This window comes from Peromyscus californicus, unplaced genomic scaffold (assembly GCF_007827085.1).
Source record: "Peromyscus californicus insignis strain IS unplaced genomic scaffold, ASM782708v3 Scaffold_6__1_contigs__length_162567912, whole genome shotgun sequence".
Lineage (NCBI taxonomy): Eukaryota > Metazoa > Chordata > Mammalia > Rodentia > Cricetidae > Peromyscus > Peromyscus californicus.
This window is the reverse complement of record NW_026294584.1, coordinates 60,076,929-60,089,686: the sequence shown is the minus strand read 5'-3', so window position 1 is coordinate 60,089,686 and position 12,758 is coordinate 60,076,929. Positions and strand designations below refer to the sequence as shown.

At 56.4% G+C, this 12,758-nt stretch overlaps 1 protein-coding gene across 1 annotated transcript in view; it reads right to left on the bottom strand.

The window, feature by feature from the left end:
- Positions 1 to 378: 378 nt before the first annotated feature.
- Positions 379 to 12,758, bottom strand: part of LOC128098189 (SCO-spondin-like) — a 50,062-nt gene continuing 37,682 nt past the window's right edge. The window contains 25 exon segments of the mRNA XM_052718985.1: positions 379 to 546; positions 1,121 to 1,271; positions 2,437 to 2,567; positions 2,785 to 2,845; positions 2,979 to 3,074; positions 3,673 to 3,890; positions 4,628 to 4,674; positions 4,770 to 4,912; positions 5,029 to 5,156; positions 5,268 to 5,470; positions 5,612 to 5,750; positions 6,401 to 6,517; positions 6,687 to 6,845; positions 7,125 to 7,403; positions 7,641 to 7,687; positions 7,930 to 8,054; positions 8,298 to 8,428; positions 8,931 to 9,098; positions 9,383 to 9,727; positions 10,012 to 10,058; positions 10,133 to 10,285; positions 10,524 to 10,770; positions 10,865 to 10,996; positions 11,832 to 11,999; positions 12,139 to 12,348. Coding sequence (XP_052574945.1) covers positions 524 to 546; positions 1,121 to 1,271; positions 2,437 to 2,567; positions 2,785 to 2,845; positions 2,979 to 3,074; positions 3,673 to 3,890; positions 4,628 to 4,674; positions 4,770 to 4,912; positions 5,029 to 5,156; positions 5,268 to 5,470; positions 5,612 to 5,750; positions 6,401 to 6,517; positions 6,687 to 6,845; positions 7,125 to 7,403; positions 7,641 to 7,687; positions 7,930 to 8,054; positions 8,298 to 8,428; positions 8,931 to 9,098; positions 9,383 to 9,727; positions 10,012 to 10,058; positions 10,133 to 10,285; positions 10,524 to 10,770; positions 10,865 to 10,996; positions 11,832 to 11,999; positions 12,139 to 12,348 — 3,668 coding nt within the window. The 3' untranslated portion in view covers positions 379 to 523.

Genomic DNA, 12,758 nt, shown 5'->3' with positions numbered 1-12,758 from the left:
GCTCTTCCAGAGGTCCTTAGTTCAATTTCCAGCAACCACATGGTGGCTCACAACCATATCTAGGAGGATCTGATGCCCTCTTCTGGAATACGGCAGCCTGAACACTCCAGAATTCCAGAATTCTCTGTGTTGTGATGGAATCACACTGGGTTGAAGGATATGACACTCATGCCTAACACAGGAGCTCTTCAGACTTCAGATTCAACCCTGTCCTACAACAGCTGAGGAAACTCGGGCAGTGATGGGGAGTGACTTATTCAAGAGTGCCATGAGGACGCACGGTGGGCCCGCCAGAGCTGCTGCTCAGGTCCAGGCTGAGCTCTCCCTCCAGTCCCCTGTTGGGTCCAGGAACAGAGACCACACAGTAGTTTGTCAGCATTAGTTGCCAGCATTACTTTATTGGGAATATGCTAATGCCACAGGTCTAGAGCCAGAGGCGGGCAAGTGGGCACTGAAGGAAGTGGGGAGTGCCGTAGAGCCCCATGGTTACGAGAGACAGCCTGGATACATCCAGCGGAGCCTGTCAGTGCTTTGAGAAATCACCATCTGCAGACAGAATTTTGAAATGGGCTAGTGAGAAGATGCACTAGTGAGACAAAATGGGGCAGGGCAGAGGACGATGAGCTAGGGGACGTGCAGGGTGAGCTGGAGGACGAAAATGCCTGAAGGTGTGCAGGGTGCCGCCAGTTCCTCCGTGCCCTCTACCTAGGTTGTGTTGTCCCTCCTGTGTCTCCTCCACACTTGGCATACCACCTCAGTTATACACATCAGGTAAGTGACTTAACCCGCCAGCTACTTGACATGCATGCCCTTCAGAGTCCTCCCGGCAAGCCTGTGTACAGGTCAGGCCTGTTCAAGGGACGGGGTCCTGAGTACTGACCTCAGCACAAGACTGAGATTTGAACCAGGTACAATTACTGCAAACACCCAAGTTTATGTGTAATTGGAAAGGAAATAAGCAGAATGCTGGGGAGGGGAAAGGATCAGAATAGACTGGTAAAGCCAAGGAAGAAGGGGACCATGTGCCGTGCATGCATGCTCCTAAGGCCTCCTGAAGGGGAATTCCGACCTGGCCCAGGATGGTCCTACAGAGCCCCTCTCCCTCCTCAGCCAGACCCACCCTGGCAGGCACTGCACTGGCAGCTGTGAATCTCTGGCAACACCACTGGCTCTGTGTGGCCGTCAGGGCAGTGGAGGTTCAGGAGCCGCACAGGGCTGTCAGGATCTAGATGGTAGCTACAGCAGTCACACAGGCTCTGCAGGTAGGGCTCCTGGGCGAGAGAAGCTGGTTGAGTGGGTAGGGAGCCAAACGGGGAAGGGCCAAATGCCAATTGTTCTGGACTCCCAAGGTAGCCTGGGCAGCGGGGAGCATCACCACCAAGCCCCCTTCCTCAAGAAGCCCACTTCCTTCACCCCACCCCCAGCATATCTGAACATCCAATGAATGAATGCATCAGGGTAAGGATGTGGCTTCCACCCTAAGCAGCTTCAAGCCTAGACGGAAATGGGCTAGTCATACAGGAAACAGCTAACAAACTCTAAGGGAATGATTGGGATCCTAAGCATTGTGGACTGCCCTTCCAGACACTCCTGCCCCACAGAACAGTGACTTAATTTTACCTATAACCTTTGAATAGTTTGTAACTCTTATAGAAATTCATACAGTATCAAGTTCAAAAACGGCAAAGGTTATTATCTCTGAACTCTGTTCCTGTTTTCTTTCTTTGCTCTGTGTTTTATAAGTTCCAAGTGTGTTTGGGGAAAAACGTTCCCAGGAGGGTTAGGAGCACTCAGGACAGCAATACCACAACACGGGATTGAGACAAAGCATTTTGGGAACCAGAGAGAAAGCACCATTGGCTCCCAGCATTAGTTAACCCAGTTGAGTGGAAGCAGAAGGGAACAGCCTCAAGATTAGATGTGAGGTGCCGGGGCCAGGAGCCAGGTCTCCATTCAAAGGGAATGTCAGTGGTCTGAGTTACAACTCTCCAGGTTGGAAGCTAAGAGTCAGGGGGTGAAGCAGGGTCCAAGGAGAGCAAGCAGAGAGAACTGGATTCTGGACTTGTTCCAATGTAGACTTTACAGGGAAAGCCTGGGAGGGCTTATCTGTAAAAAGCCAACTCTGGACCCCCTCCTGATGTGAGAATGATGGGCCTGGCCTCAGCCACTTTCCCTCCCCAAGCCTTTCTCTGTGGGCATCTCGGCTTACTGGCTCAGAGGGACACAGTTGTCTGAGAGGCATGCTCTGGGCATATGTGTATACCACCACCTTGGAGAAGGGCTCTGACACCCCACAGTCCCAGTTCTGTCTGCTCTGTGAGAATGGACTGTGTTCCTCATGTGCTCTGGGTTCTTCCAAGGTCCTCAGCTAGTGCCAAGCCCTCAAGGGCACTGGCTGACCTACCCAATGGATCTGTAGGGCAGCCCCCAGCTCACCTCAGTCATGACGTTGGTGCTGGACCTGCAATGCCCACTGCAGTAGCTCACTTCTACGTGATCCAGGCGGCAGGGACCCTTGGTGAGGTTTCTGAGTTCCGTGAGGTGCCGGCAGGAGGCTGGCTCCTCCTCTGGGGGTGAGGGGGTAACATCAAGACAGAGGAAGAAGCTATGCCTGGGGGGACTTTAGGCAAAGACATGTAGGGCAGAGCCTGGGATGAGGGAGTCACTCTGATCCTCATGCAGGCAAGCCTGAGGAATGTGGGAACAGCAGGCTGGGTGTGAGATGGTGAGGCAGAAAGGTTTAGGCCAGAGAAGGGCGTTTACAGGTACCCATACCCTCCATACCCAGAGTGTCCCGCCGACAAATGGGACAGCAGCTCCCTGGCTCCTGCACCATCACTTCACCCTACAGAGAGCCATCCATGGTCCACTCAGGGGGACATCCCATCACCCCACACTGCCTGCCCAGAAACCCTAAGACCAGCCATAGAGGGAAGGCATTGGGGGGCTGTCAAGAAGACTACAGGGCCACAGGGTACCTGAGCACAGGTGAGGCCTGGGCAGTGTTGAGAGCAGAAGCTCTTCCCACGGAGGCAGTGGCAGCTCTCGCAGGGCTCCTGCCATTCAGATCCAGGCTGCAGGTGGGGGGGGGGGGGGGGAGGAAGCTCTGGTTGGTCTCTCCTGGATTTTCTCTTTTTTCTTTTGTAAGATTTTATTTTTATTTTACTCTCTCTCTCTCTCTCTCTCTCTCTCTCTCTCTCTCTCTCTCTCTCTCTCTGTGTGTGTGTGTGTGTGTGTGTGTGTGTGTGTGTGCGCGCACACGCCTGTGCACATAAGTGCTTGTGGAGACCAGAAGAGGGCATTGGATCCCCTGGAGCAGGAGTTATAGGTGGTTATGAGCCACCAGATGTGGGTGCTGGAACTAGACTGAGGTCCTCTGAAGGAGCACTACACGCCCTTTCTCTTTGAGCTGTCTCTCCAGCCCACTGGACTTCCATGGTAACACCTCAATTCTAACCCAGCCTGGGAGTTCCAGCCAGTGCACTGGCCCAGGACCTGAGTCTGGTTGGGAAAACTCAATACACTAGAGCCAGGGGGCGTTGAACCCAGGGCCAGCTGGGTCCTGAGAGTTCAGAGCCTGTGTACTACTGCGGGGCTGGGGGTAGGCAGCCAGAACAGCTACAGGTCAGTGGGTGGGGAATCCGTGGACAGGAAAAGCAGCTGGTGTCTCACCGAGTGGAGACGCCCATGGTGCCAGCATTCACAATGCTCTTCGGGAACACAGCCGCCTGTCTGGCTGCGGAAGTGCCCGGGCTGACACACACAGCCTGGAGCCTGTGCCTCGGGGCAGTCGTTCCAAGCCACGGTCATGTTCATTTCTGGACATGTCTTTTCGCAAGGCCCCGGCTGCCCTGGGGCCACATGCTGCCATATTTCCCCGGGAGGGCACCCTGCAGGAAGACCATCCACCCGCTGTCTTTGTCCGCTCTGGATCCAGCGCAGATTGCCCACCCTGCTAGACCCTTCAGACACTTTACCCATCCCCTTCCTACGCTGCCTCCTGGCTCCAGCGGCCATCGGTCAGCTATGCCTCTCCCTCTGATCCGTTCCTTGAACACTGGCCCAGACAGCTCTCACCCTATAACCAATCCTGTGCACCTTACCTCTGCTTTTCCAGTACCCCATCCCATCCTAAGGGCGTTGCCTGCTTGCCAGAAACTCAGAGACAATCTCTTGCTTTTATTTGTTCTGAGGGCTGTCCCACCTTCACCCAGCACCTAGGCTGGGTGCTTTGGAACTTGCCAGGCCTGGGTCTGAATCCACAGATCCCAGTGTGTCAAAGGTGGGCAACTTAAGGGTCCGGGGTTTCCCAAGCCAGACTCCACTTTTCCACTCACCCCTCTGGACCTCAGCTTCTTCATCAGCAGGAAGCACCCTTTCACTCCCTGGCCTCACTCATGTAGTGCATGCATACTATATCAGCGAATACCGCCATGAGTGGAAAAGACACACGGGGTGCTTGGGGACTGCAGAGTGGGGAGTGCTGGGCCTCAGGGCAGGGAAGTGGTCCAGGTGGACAAGAAGCAGGCATTTCCTGAAGCAAGTAGCTTAGCCTGGGTTGTAGGCAGGGCCCTCTTTCCCTGAGTCGAGTCTTGGCTTTGGAGGGACAAGGACGGCCATGTCTCACCCTGACAGTCGATGAGGGAGCAGATGAAGGCTCCACCTTGACAGGTGCTAGGAAGACAGAAGCAACTGCTCAGAGGCCCCCAGCCCTCCTCCCCACCCCAATCTCAACAACCCTGCCCTCCAGTCAGGCTCTGGGCCCTCACCAGTGTGTGCAGTTCCACGTGAGCACAGTCCCTGGGGGCAGCTCCTGGGCCTGTTCTTCCAGGGATAGGGTGAGGCCCCAGGGCAAGGAACGCTGGGAGCAGGGGCAGGCAGCCCGGGAAATGCACGTGCCATTGTGTAGCAGCTGAGGTGGACAGGCGCAGTTACTCTTGGATCCAACCCCATGACTCCCCAACTGCCTCTCCTCTCCCTCCCCCCCCCACCCCTGCCTCGAAGCCAGAATCCAGTGGCCTGACTCACCTGCCCCCCAGGGCAGCTACAGCCAAGCTGGCAGGCTTCCTGCACACAGATGGTGCCAGGTTGCAAGTGGGAGCAGAGGCTCGGGCACGAAGTGGCACAGGTACTGAGCACCTGCCCAGGTGGACACTCTGGGAAACATACACAGTGAGGCGGCACTCGTGTTATAGACAGCCTCTGCTACCCACTGCATGGGCCAGCAAAGATGGAGGGTTATGCAACTCCAGGCCCAGGGTACTCACCAGGGCAGCCCTGCAGATTACACTCTTGCCACTGCTGCGTGTCCAGGGCCTGGCACGGTGCACCCTCAGGACGCTCCTCACAACTCCTGTGGCGCACCATGGTGCCCCCACCACAGACAGCTGAGCACTCGCTCCAGGATGACCAAGGTCTTAGGACTGGACACTCGAGGGGTGGACACACCAGGGACCCACTGATGCATGTGCTGTGGACAGGGTGCACACCAAGAACTCAGGCCCCAAGTCATGACAAACAGCTTTCATCCCCCAGCAGTGCCCAGAGCCTGGACCTGCCTCATGTCACCCACCCAAAGCCCTTGGCCTGGTTTGGCAGAAGGGCAGCATACCAGTTATGGCAGTCTAGCTGGACCACTTGTGTGGGGGCCAGCTCCCATGAACCATTGGCACTGGGCAGGCCACAGTGGCAAGAGGAGATGGGCACACAGTGTCCATCCTGCACCAGCTGACCAGAGGGACATCGGCAGCCTGAGAAGAGCAAGCAAGATTTGGTGCTTTAAAAAGCCTTGAAGTAAAAGGATGATTTATTGTTAGGGAGGAGGAAGGGGACCGGGCCAAGCAGGGAGGAGGAAGAGGGAGAAATGGTGAAAGTATAATATACACAGGTATGAACATGTGACCCATTATCTGTACAATCGATACTTGCTAATAAAAGGGTTATAAAATTCAGTGCTTGGGACAAGGTTTACATAATGGGTCCCTCCAGCAGCCAGACTGTGTTCAAAGCCCAGTCTCGCCCTCTGGCCATGCCTGGGAGACATCCCTACGCTCCTCTATATAGTAGTTTGTTTTGAGATAGGGTCTTGCTGTGTAACCTAGGCTGTCCTTGAACTTGCAATGTATCCCAGGCTAGCCCTGAACTCATGGCAATCTCATGCCTCAGGCTCTCAAATGCTGGGGTTCACCAATGCATGCCACCACAGCTGGCAACCCAGCAGGTGTTGATAGAGCCACTGGGGGGGACTCGAAGTGGTTGCTGAAAGTGACCCCAACAATGTACTTTCTTACCCCGTCATGATCAATAGTCTGACCCTTCCCCTACTTTACCCCTGCGTCTGTAGTGAAGAGGGCCTGGACAACCTAGATTCCCCAGGCCAGGCTGTGGTGTGGCCAGATACCTGGGCTGCAGGGTCCCTGCAGACACTGAACACCATCCCAGAGGTCAGCACAACTTCGAGGGCATTGGTTGGCACAGTCAAGGGTAAACACGGTGTCCCGGGTTTCACAGCTCTCCCCTGGGGTCCAGAAGCAAAAGTCTGTATTGGAGTCATTCTTGCCTACCCGCCCGCCCCAGCAGATGCTCTTTTCCACTATTGACCACCTGGGCAGAGGCACCAATCCCCCTCAGGGGCCATTTCCAGTGTCCCAGTCTCTGCCCCCTTGGGATGCTGGGATACTGGTTACCTGGGCAAGATCCCATATTGCAGCTTTGTGTTTGAGCCCATGGTCCACGGCAGTCTCTTCCAGAGGTATGTCTTGCCTCTCTCCAGCGCAGCTTGAATCCTCCACTGCAGGGCACTTGGCAGGGGCTCCAAGGTCCCCAAGGACCCCATTGGCATGTGTCTCAGGAAGGAAAAATAAAAACAGAACTGTCTCAGGCATCCACCCCAGGCCTCGTCTCCTCCCCACCTGGAAACATGGCCGAGGCCCTTCGGGTTCCTTTTTTCTTTCCTAACTGCTACTGGGATTCTACCACATCTCAAATCCGGAGGCAAGCAGAAGGCTTGGCAGGTTGCCTCACTCCTGACAACAGAAATGAACCTATGGCTAGCCCCATCTGGATAGCGCCCTGCTGCTAACATGCCAGACACATCCTGCCTGCTGGCCAGTATCCCTCTTTACCATTGCAGGCTCCAGGGTCAGGGCAGAGGCGTTGCTGGCTGAGGGGCACAGTACAAAGTGCAGGGTCTCCTGCCCAGGGCCTCCCCGTCTCAGGGTCCAAGCAGAGGCGGTGCCGGTACTGCTCTGAAGCCAACAGAGTGACTGAGGTCACAGGCAGGCCTGATGTGTTCAGAGGCCAGTGTCCCTCCAGGGCAGTCTTGGAGGCAGGGGCCAGGGCACTCGGGGGCAGGCAGGGCCCACAAGGTGACCACTCCGACCATCCAGTCAGAGGCAGAAGACCTAGAAAGGCAAAGGGTTTGTGCTGGTCTCGGGGACTTTTCAACCCAGAGAGCCCAATGGGCAGGCAGGAAGAGCTCGGGGTCATGACCAGAAGGGGGAGTAAATAGGAAAGACTGAGAAAGGTGTCGGCAGGGCAGGGTACTATTTGTCTAGGACTGTCCTGCCTTTAGCAATGCAAGCTCCATGTCCTGAAGCATTCCAGGGCTAACAGGACAGTTCTCCCAAGGCCATGATTACCTTCACAGCCTTGGCTGGAACACTGCAGCTCTCCACTCTGGCATTCACTGTGGGAGAAGCACATCAGGGTGGGCTTTGGGGAACAGGAATCTGCTGAGCCACATATGGCCCATCAGCCCGAGAGCTGGGTGCTCTGGGGCAAGAGGAGCGAGCTGTAAAGTTAGGCACCTCGGGGTCACTTGATCTCAGGCTGGAATGGTCCAAACAGGCTCAGCCTGGCCTCTGCTGAGTCAGGATGCCCTTGCCCACTCCACTTCTGACTTCTGTGCCCGCTTCTCCTAATACTCACCATTCCTTACAGCCTAGCTGCAGGCGGTCCCCAGGGGCCAGGGTCACCCTAGCTCCCTCTCCTGAGGTATACCAGCAGTTACACTGTTCTGGGAGAATGCACTCCCCAGCCTGCTCCAGCAGGCCCTGTACAGAAGAAAAGTGAGGAGAGTTTGGGACTGTGGAGGGACCATGTCGCCTATGTGCCTCACACCGTGGTGGTTTCCAACAGTACACGTGTGTGTTGCTGAGCCCATGTGTGGGGTGGTGACGAAGTAGGGTTCCCAGCATGGAAGTGATGTGGTCCCTCTGGGTGTCCTGGAGAGGGGATCCAGGGGAGTTGGGCAGAGCATCCCCTTCTTGAGTGTCTCCCCAACTTCCAGAGCTCACCTTGGGACAGTAGCAGCCAGGCTGGCAAGGTGGCAAGTCCTGGCAGAGCTGATGGCTCAGATGTGTGGCACAGAGCCCCGCACAGGGGGAGCCACAAGACTGGAACTCAAAGGGGGGTGGGCAGCTGTCCTCTGAGGGAGAAGGAAGAACGCTGGTTGAGGAACAGCCCACAGACACCATCTCACCACAAACGAAGTGCATGCTACACAGTCCCAGTGACACCTTTAAGAGGTCACTTGGTGATAGTACAAGACTGCCCTTCTGCTGCCTGCCAAGGAAGACTAAGTCCCCCAAGCCTACGACCTGGCTCCTGCTCAGCTCATGTGCCCCCCCGGAAGGATTAGGATGGCTGGGCCTCAAGATCCAAGAAGCTGGATGGAGGAGGGACTGTGGGAGGCAGAATTATGGTGGGCGCTCTAGGGATTGGCAGGTGGGGCACAAAGGGACAGGATGAGGGACAGCTTCAACAGAAGCTAGGCAAGATACCCCGCCTCTGAGGCAGCTACAAGAGGATAAAAATGGGCAAGGGTCAGTGCAAACCCTGGGCACTTGCACTATGGTCTTGTGGGTCTACATGAGGGTACCTAACACTACCCACACTCTGCTCCTTGACCTTTCATCCCCGGGCCTTACCTGAGCAGTTGCCAATGGTGCATGGCCGGAAGTGGCCGTCCAGACGTGTGCAAGGAGCGCCCCCCACAGCCCGGCCGGGTGCTGGCCCCTGGTGTCGGTAACGCTGCTGCACCAGGACCTTACAGGAGCAGCGTGTCCAGCTGCTCCAGTCACTCCATATGCAGTCCTCTAGAGACGGGCAGGGATGTAGGCTGGCGGCTCCCATAGCATCCCCTGTGCCCACACCCGTCCCTGCCCTAGGCAAAAAAGGGCAAGAGGGAGCCATGGGCTCCAAAAGGCCCCACTGGGTGGATTCCCTCAAAGTAGGCAAAGAGAGCATATGGCAAAGGCTCTGAAGGGCACGAAGCAAGGTGTTGTGGGGTAGATATAGGGACATTTCATAGAGATAGCCTTGCATAGGCAAACACTTATTCCCTGAACTTGCAAGGAAGGAAAGCAGGCGAGCAACTCACCCTGGCAGGGCCCTGGGTAGCAGGCCTGAGTGTCCAGGTGTGAGAATGTGTCATTACACATGGAGTCCTCTTTGGTCAGTAGGCAGGGGCAGGATCCAGAGCGGGAGGCTAGGCCTGTGCCACAGCTGCGGGAACAGGGTCCCCACGGTCCCCAGGAGCAGGTCTCTGGCAGCTGCACGCACAGCGGCTGCCCACAATGCTGGGTCTGGGTGTCTGGGCCCTGGCAAAGTAGGCTCCCAGGCTGAGGAGCTGACACCATGCAGGATCGAGTGCGAACCTGGCTTCCACCTCCACAGGAGACAGAGCAGTGGGACCAGGAGGACCACAGCGTCCAGCCCCCAGGCACTGTAGGAGGGCGCAGGCGAGGTTAGAGTAGCAAGTGGGGGATGGGGAAGACCCAGAGGTTAGGTTGGGATCCTTGTGGCATAGAGGGTGGCATTGTGTGTGTGTGTGTGTGTGTGTGTGTGTGTGTGTGTGTGTGTGTGTGTGTGAGAGAGAGAGAGAGAGAGAGAGAGAGAGAGAGAGAGAGAGAGAGAGAGAGATGAGGAACACAGGATATAGAAGAGATGGCCTGCAAGACATAGGCCAGTAAGGGGGTGCTGGGGCGAGGGACAGGATGGAGCCCAAACCTGCACACTCCGTGTCTTTGCAGATCACTCCCTCTGGGGTGCAGGAACTGGAAAAGAGCCTGGATTCAGGGTCCTGCTATGCAGCAGGGCAGTGGGGCACCCTTCCCTGGCCTGCACTTACCATTGCTGGCACTCTCCCTGCAGCCAGCTGTCCCCCAGGGCACGAGGGTGGGCTTCATGTAGGCACAGGGGTGGGCAGGGGGCCTCGGGGCAAGGCCGGCTCTGTGACTGCTCCTTCTGACACTCCAGGGCCCAAGAGCCTGATGTGGAGGACCTGGGCAGGGCCAGGGGCAGAGGAGGGGCAGACAGTTCATGCCCTGTATAATCCTTCAGGCTTCAAGGGGAAAGTCCAGAGAGAGCATGAAGGTGGCGGAGGAAAGGCCTAGGCGACCAGCACACACAGGGCCAGGACACGGGATGGAGCAGTCACTGAGGAAAGCGGCACATACCCAGGAGTTCTGTCAGAGAGAGGGACACACCAGGCAGGAGACCCCAGTCACCCAGACCCATACCTAAAGCGACTCTGCCGCCCTTGAGGTCCACATGAGTGACTGCAGGGACTCCAGGCTGACCAGTGGCTCCAGGCACAGTGGGCAGGAGGTGGGCAGGGCTGAGCAGTGCACGAGAGTTGCCCAGCCTGACAGGAGCAGTTGTTGCAGGCATCCTGATGCTGGCTCCCTGGGGCCCAGCTGCGGCCCTGGGCATCTGTGCATTCACAGTGTCCAGCTGGCACACAGCCACCATCCTGCTCCAGGAACCCTGTGGGAAGTCAGCAGGTTGGTGCTGGTATCTAGACCACGTCTGCCTTGTCACTGAGCTACCCCGAGGAGCCAGAAGGATCTCTAGCATGTACCTTCAGAGCAGCCACAGCCCAGCTGGCAGGCCTGGTCCTCCTGACACACGACTCCCTCCTGCAGGTCTGAGCAGCGGTGGGGGCAGCGGTTGGCACAGCTCACTATCTCCATGCCTGCTGGGCAGCCTTCCTCTAAAGTGGGGGAAGCCCGATGTTAAGAACAGTTGGGTACCCCAAGATCCTTCTCTTTCTTGTCAGTGACTCCTAGAGGCTCCAGGGTCCATCCTTTCCCCCATATTGGTATGAATTGAAACATCAGGGGCTTGCTTGGCAGAGCCCTGGGGTTAGGTTAGTCTAAACATACAGACAGCTCCTCTCCCCTCCAGTAAGTTCTCAGAACCTAGCCGGTCATCCAGTAAGTGTTCATGAAGCTAGATTAATCTGTCCATTTCAGAAGCTAACACTCTCACTTAGTGGCTTACAGCCCTGGTCTGAAGTGTGAGGCAGTATGCAGGTGAATGGGGATTTCCTGATAGAGGAGTCCTGGAGTAGCCAAGACCCTTAGGGCTGGGAGCATTTGGAGGAAGAGCTGAAGCTAAGAGAGGAAGAGGGAAGGGGGGAGGGCTCAATTACAGTCTCTGGTTCAGTTTACGTCTGGGAGGATCACCTACACCCTTGACATCACGCTGCAAGCTCTCCAGAAACTTTGCCTGGGCTAGATGGTTCTCCAGAAGTTAAGAGGACAGACAGGCTGGGAAGATGTCCCAGGGATGAGCCAGGTAGGTGGCAAATCTTTGAGTTCAGCTTCAGCCACAAAGGACCCAGATCCACATAGGCTGTCCCTGCCCAGTACCCAGCTGCAGCCATCCCTTCCCTGAACATCTTGGTTTTCCTAACTAGCCGGTGAAGTAGCAGCCAGTCTCCTACATCCCATGGGCATAGTGGGAATGAAGTTAGAGATGGGGGTGGAGAGAGCTTTGCGGAATTAAGCTCAGTAGGCAGGAAGTGACTGTCGCCACTGCAGTACCACACGCCATGGGATTGCAGGACCGGATGTGGTGCCTCTCCCCGACACAGGATGCTCCCCCATTCTTGGGTGGTGGGCTTGAGCAGCTTCTGCTCCTCAGGGATCGGCCCCCTCCACAGCTGCGATCACACCAGGACCAGGGACTCCAGAGGGACCAGCCCCCAGGCACTATTAAGAGAATAGCTCCATCAGGGTTTGGCTCCAGCAGCAGACTGTGGCATGATCAGGAAATGCAAGGCAGCAGAGCTTCTCTGGGCTAGGGTCAGGGAGGAGCCTGAAGCTACGCGGTGTCTCCAGCTCCCCTCACCTGGACAGGCACGAAGGTTGCAGAAGCGGCGCTCCTGGTACGCAGTCAGGATATCAGAGCACCAGTGTCCACCAGGCCCAGGGGGATGGTATGCTCGTAGGCGGCGCTGCTGGCCCACCCCACAGCTGCGGGAGCACGGCTCCCATGGGGCCCAAGATGTCCAGGAACAGTTCTCTGACCCACACCCAGGGCCAGGGCACAGGGGCGGAGCTGGAGGATGAAAAAGATCTGGAACCAGCAGAACCTGCCCCAGGCTCTCCTTCCTGACCCAGCTCAAGTTCAGACTTCCTCACCTGGGCCTCTGTGACCTCATCCACACCCCAGGGCTCCTGTTCTAGATCTGACACTGATGGGTGTATGGTTTTGACAACTGAGTCTATGTGCCTTGTTCCCATAGGGGACAGAAATCCCTGACTCATGGGGCTGTTGAGGGATCGGGGAACAACCCTACAGAGAGTATTTTGCCCCACACATGCATGAGAACCATGGGGCCTGATAGAACTTGGCAGAGCTCAGTAAAGTGAACAGAAGGCCTAGAGTCAGACACTGATCTGAGATTAGATTAGATTATTCGATTGTTCTAGGGAAATTGGATATTGAGGTCCAGGTTTGGGTTTGGA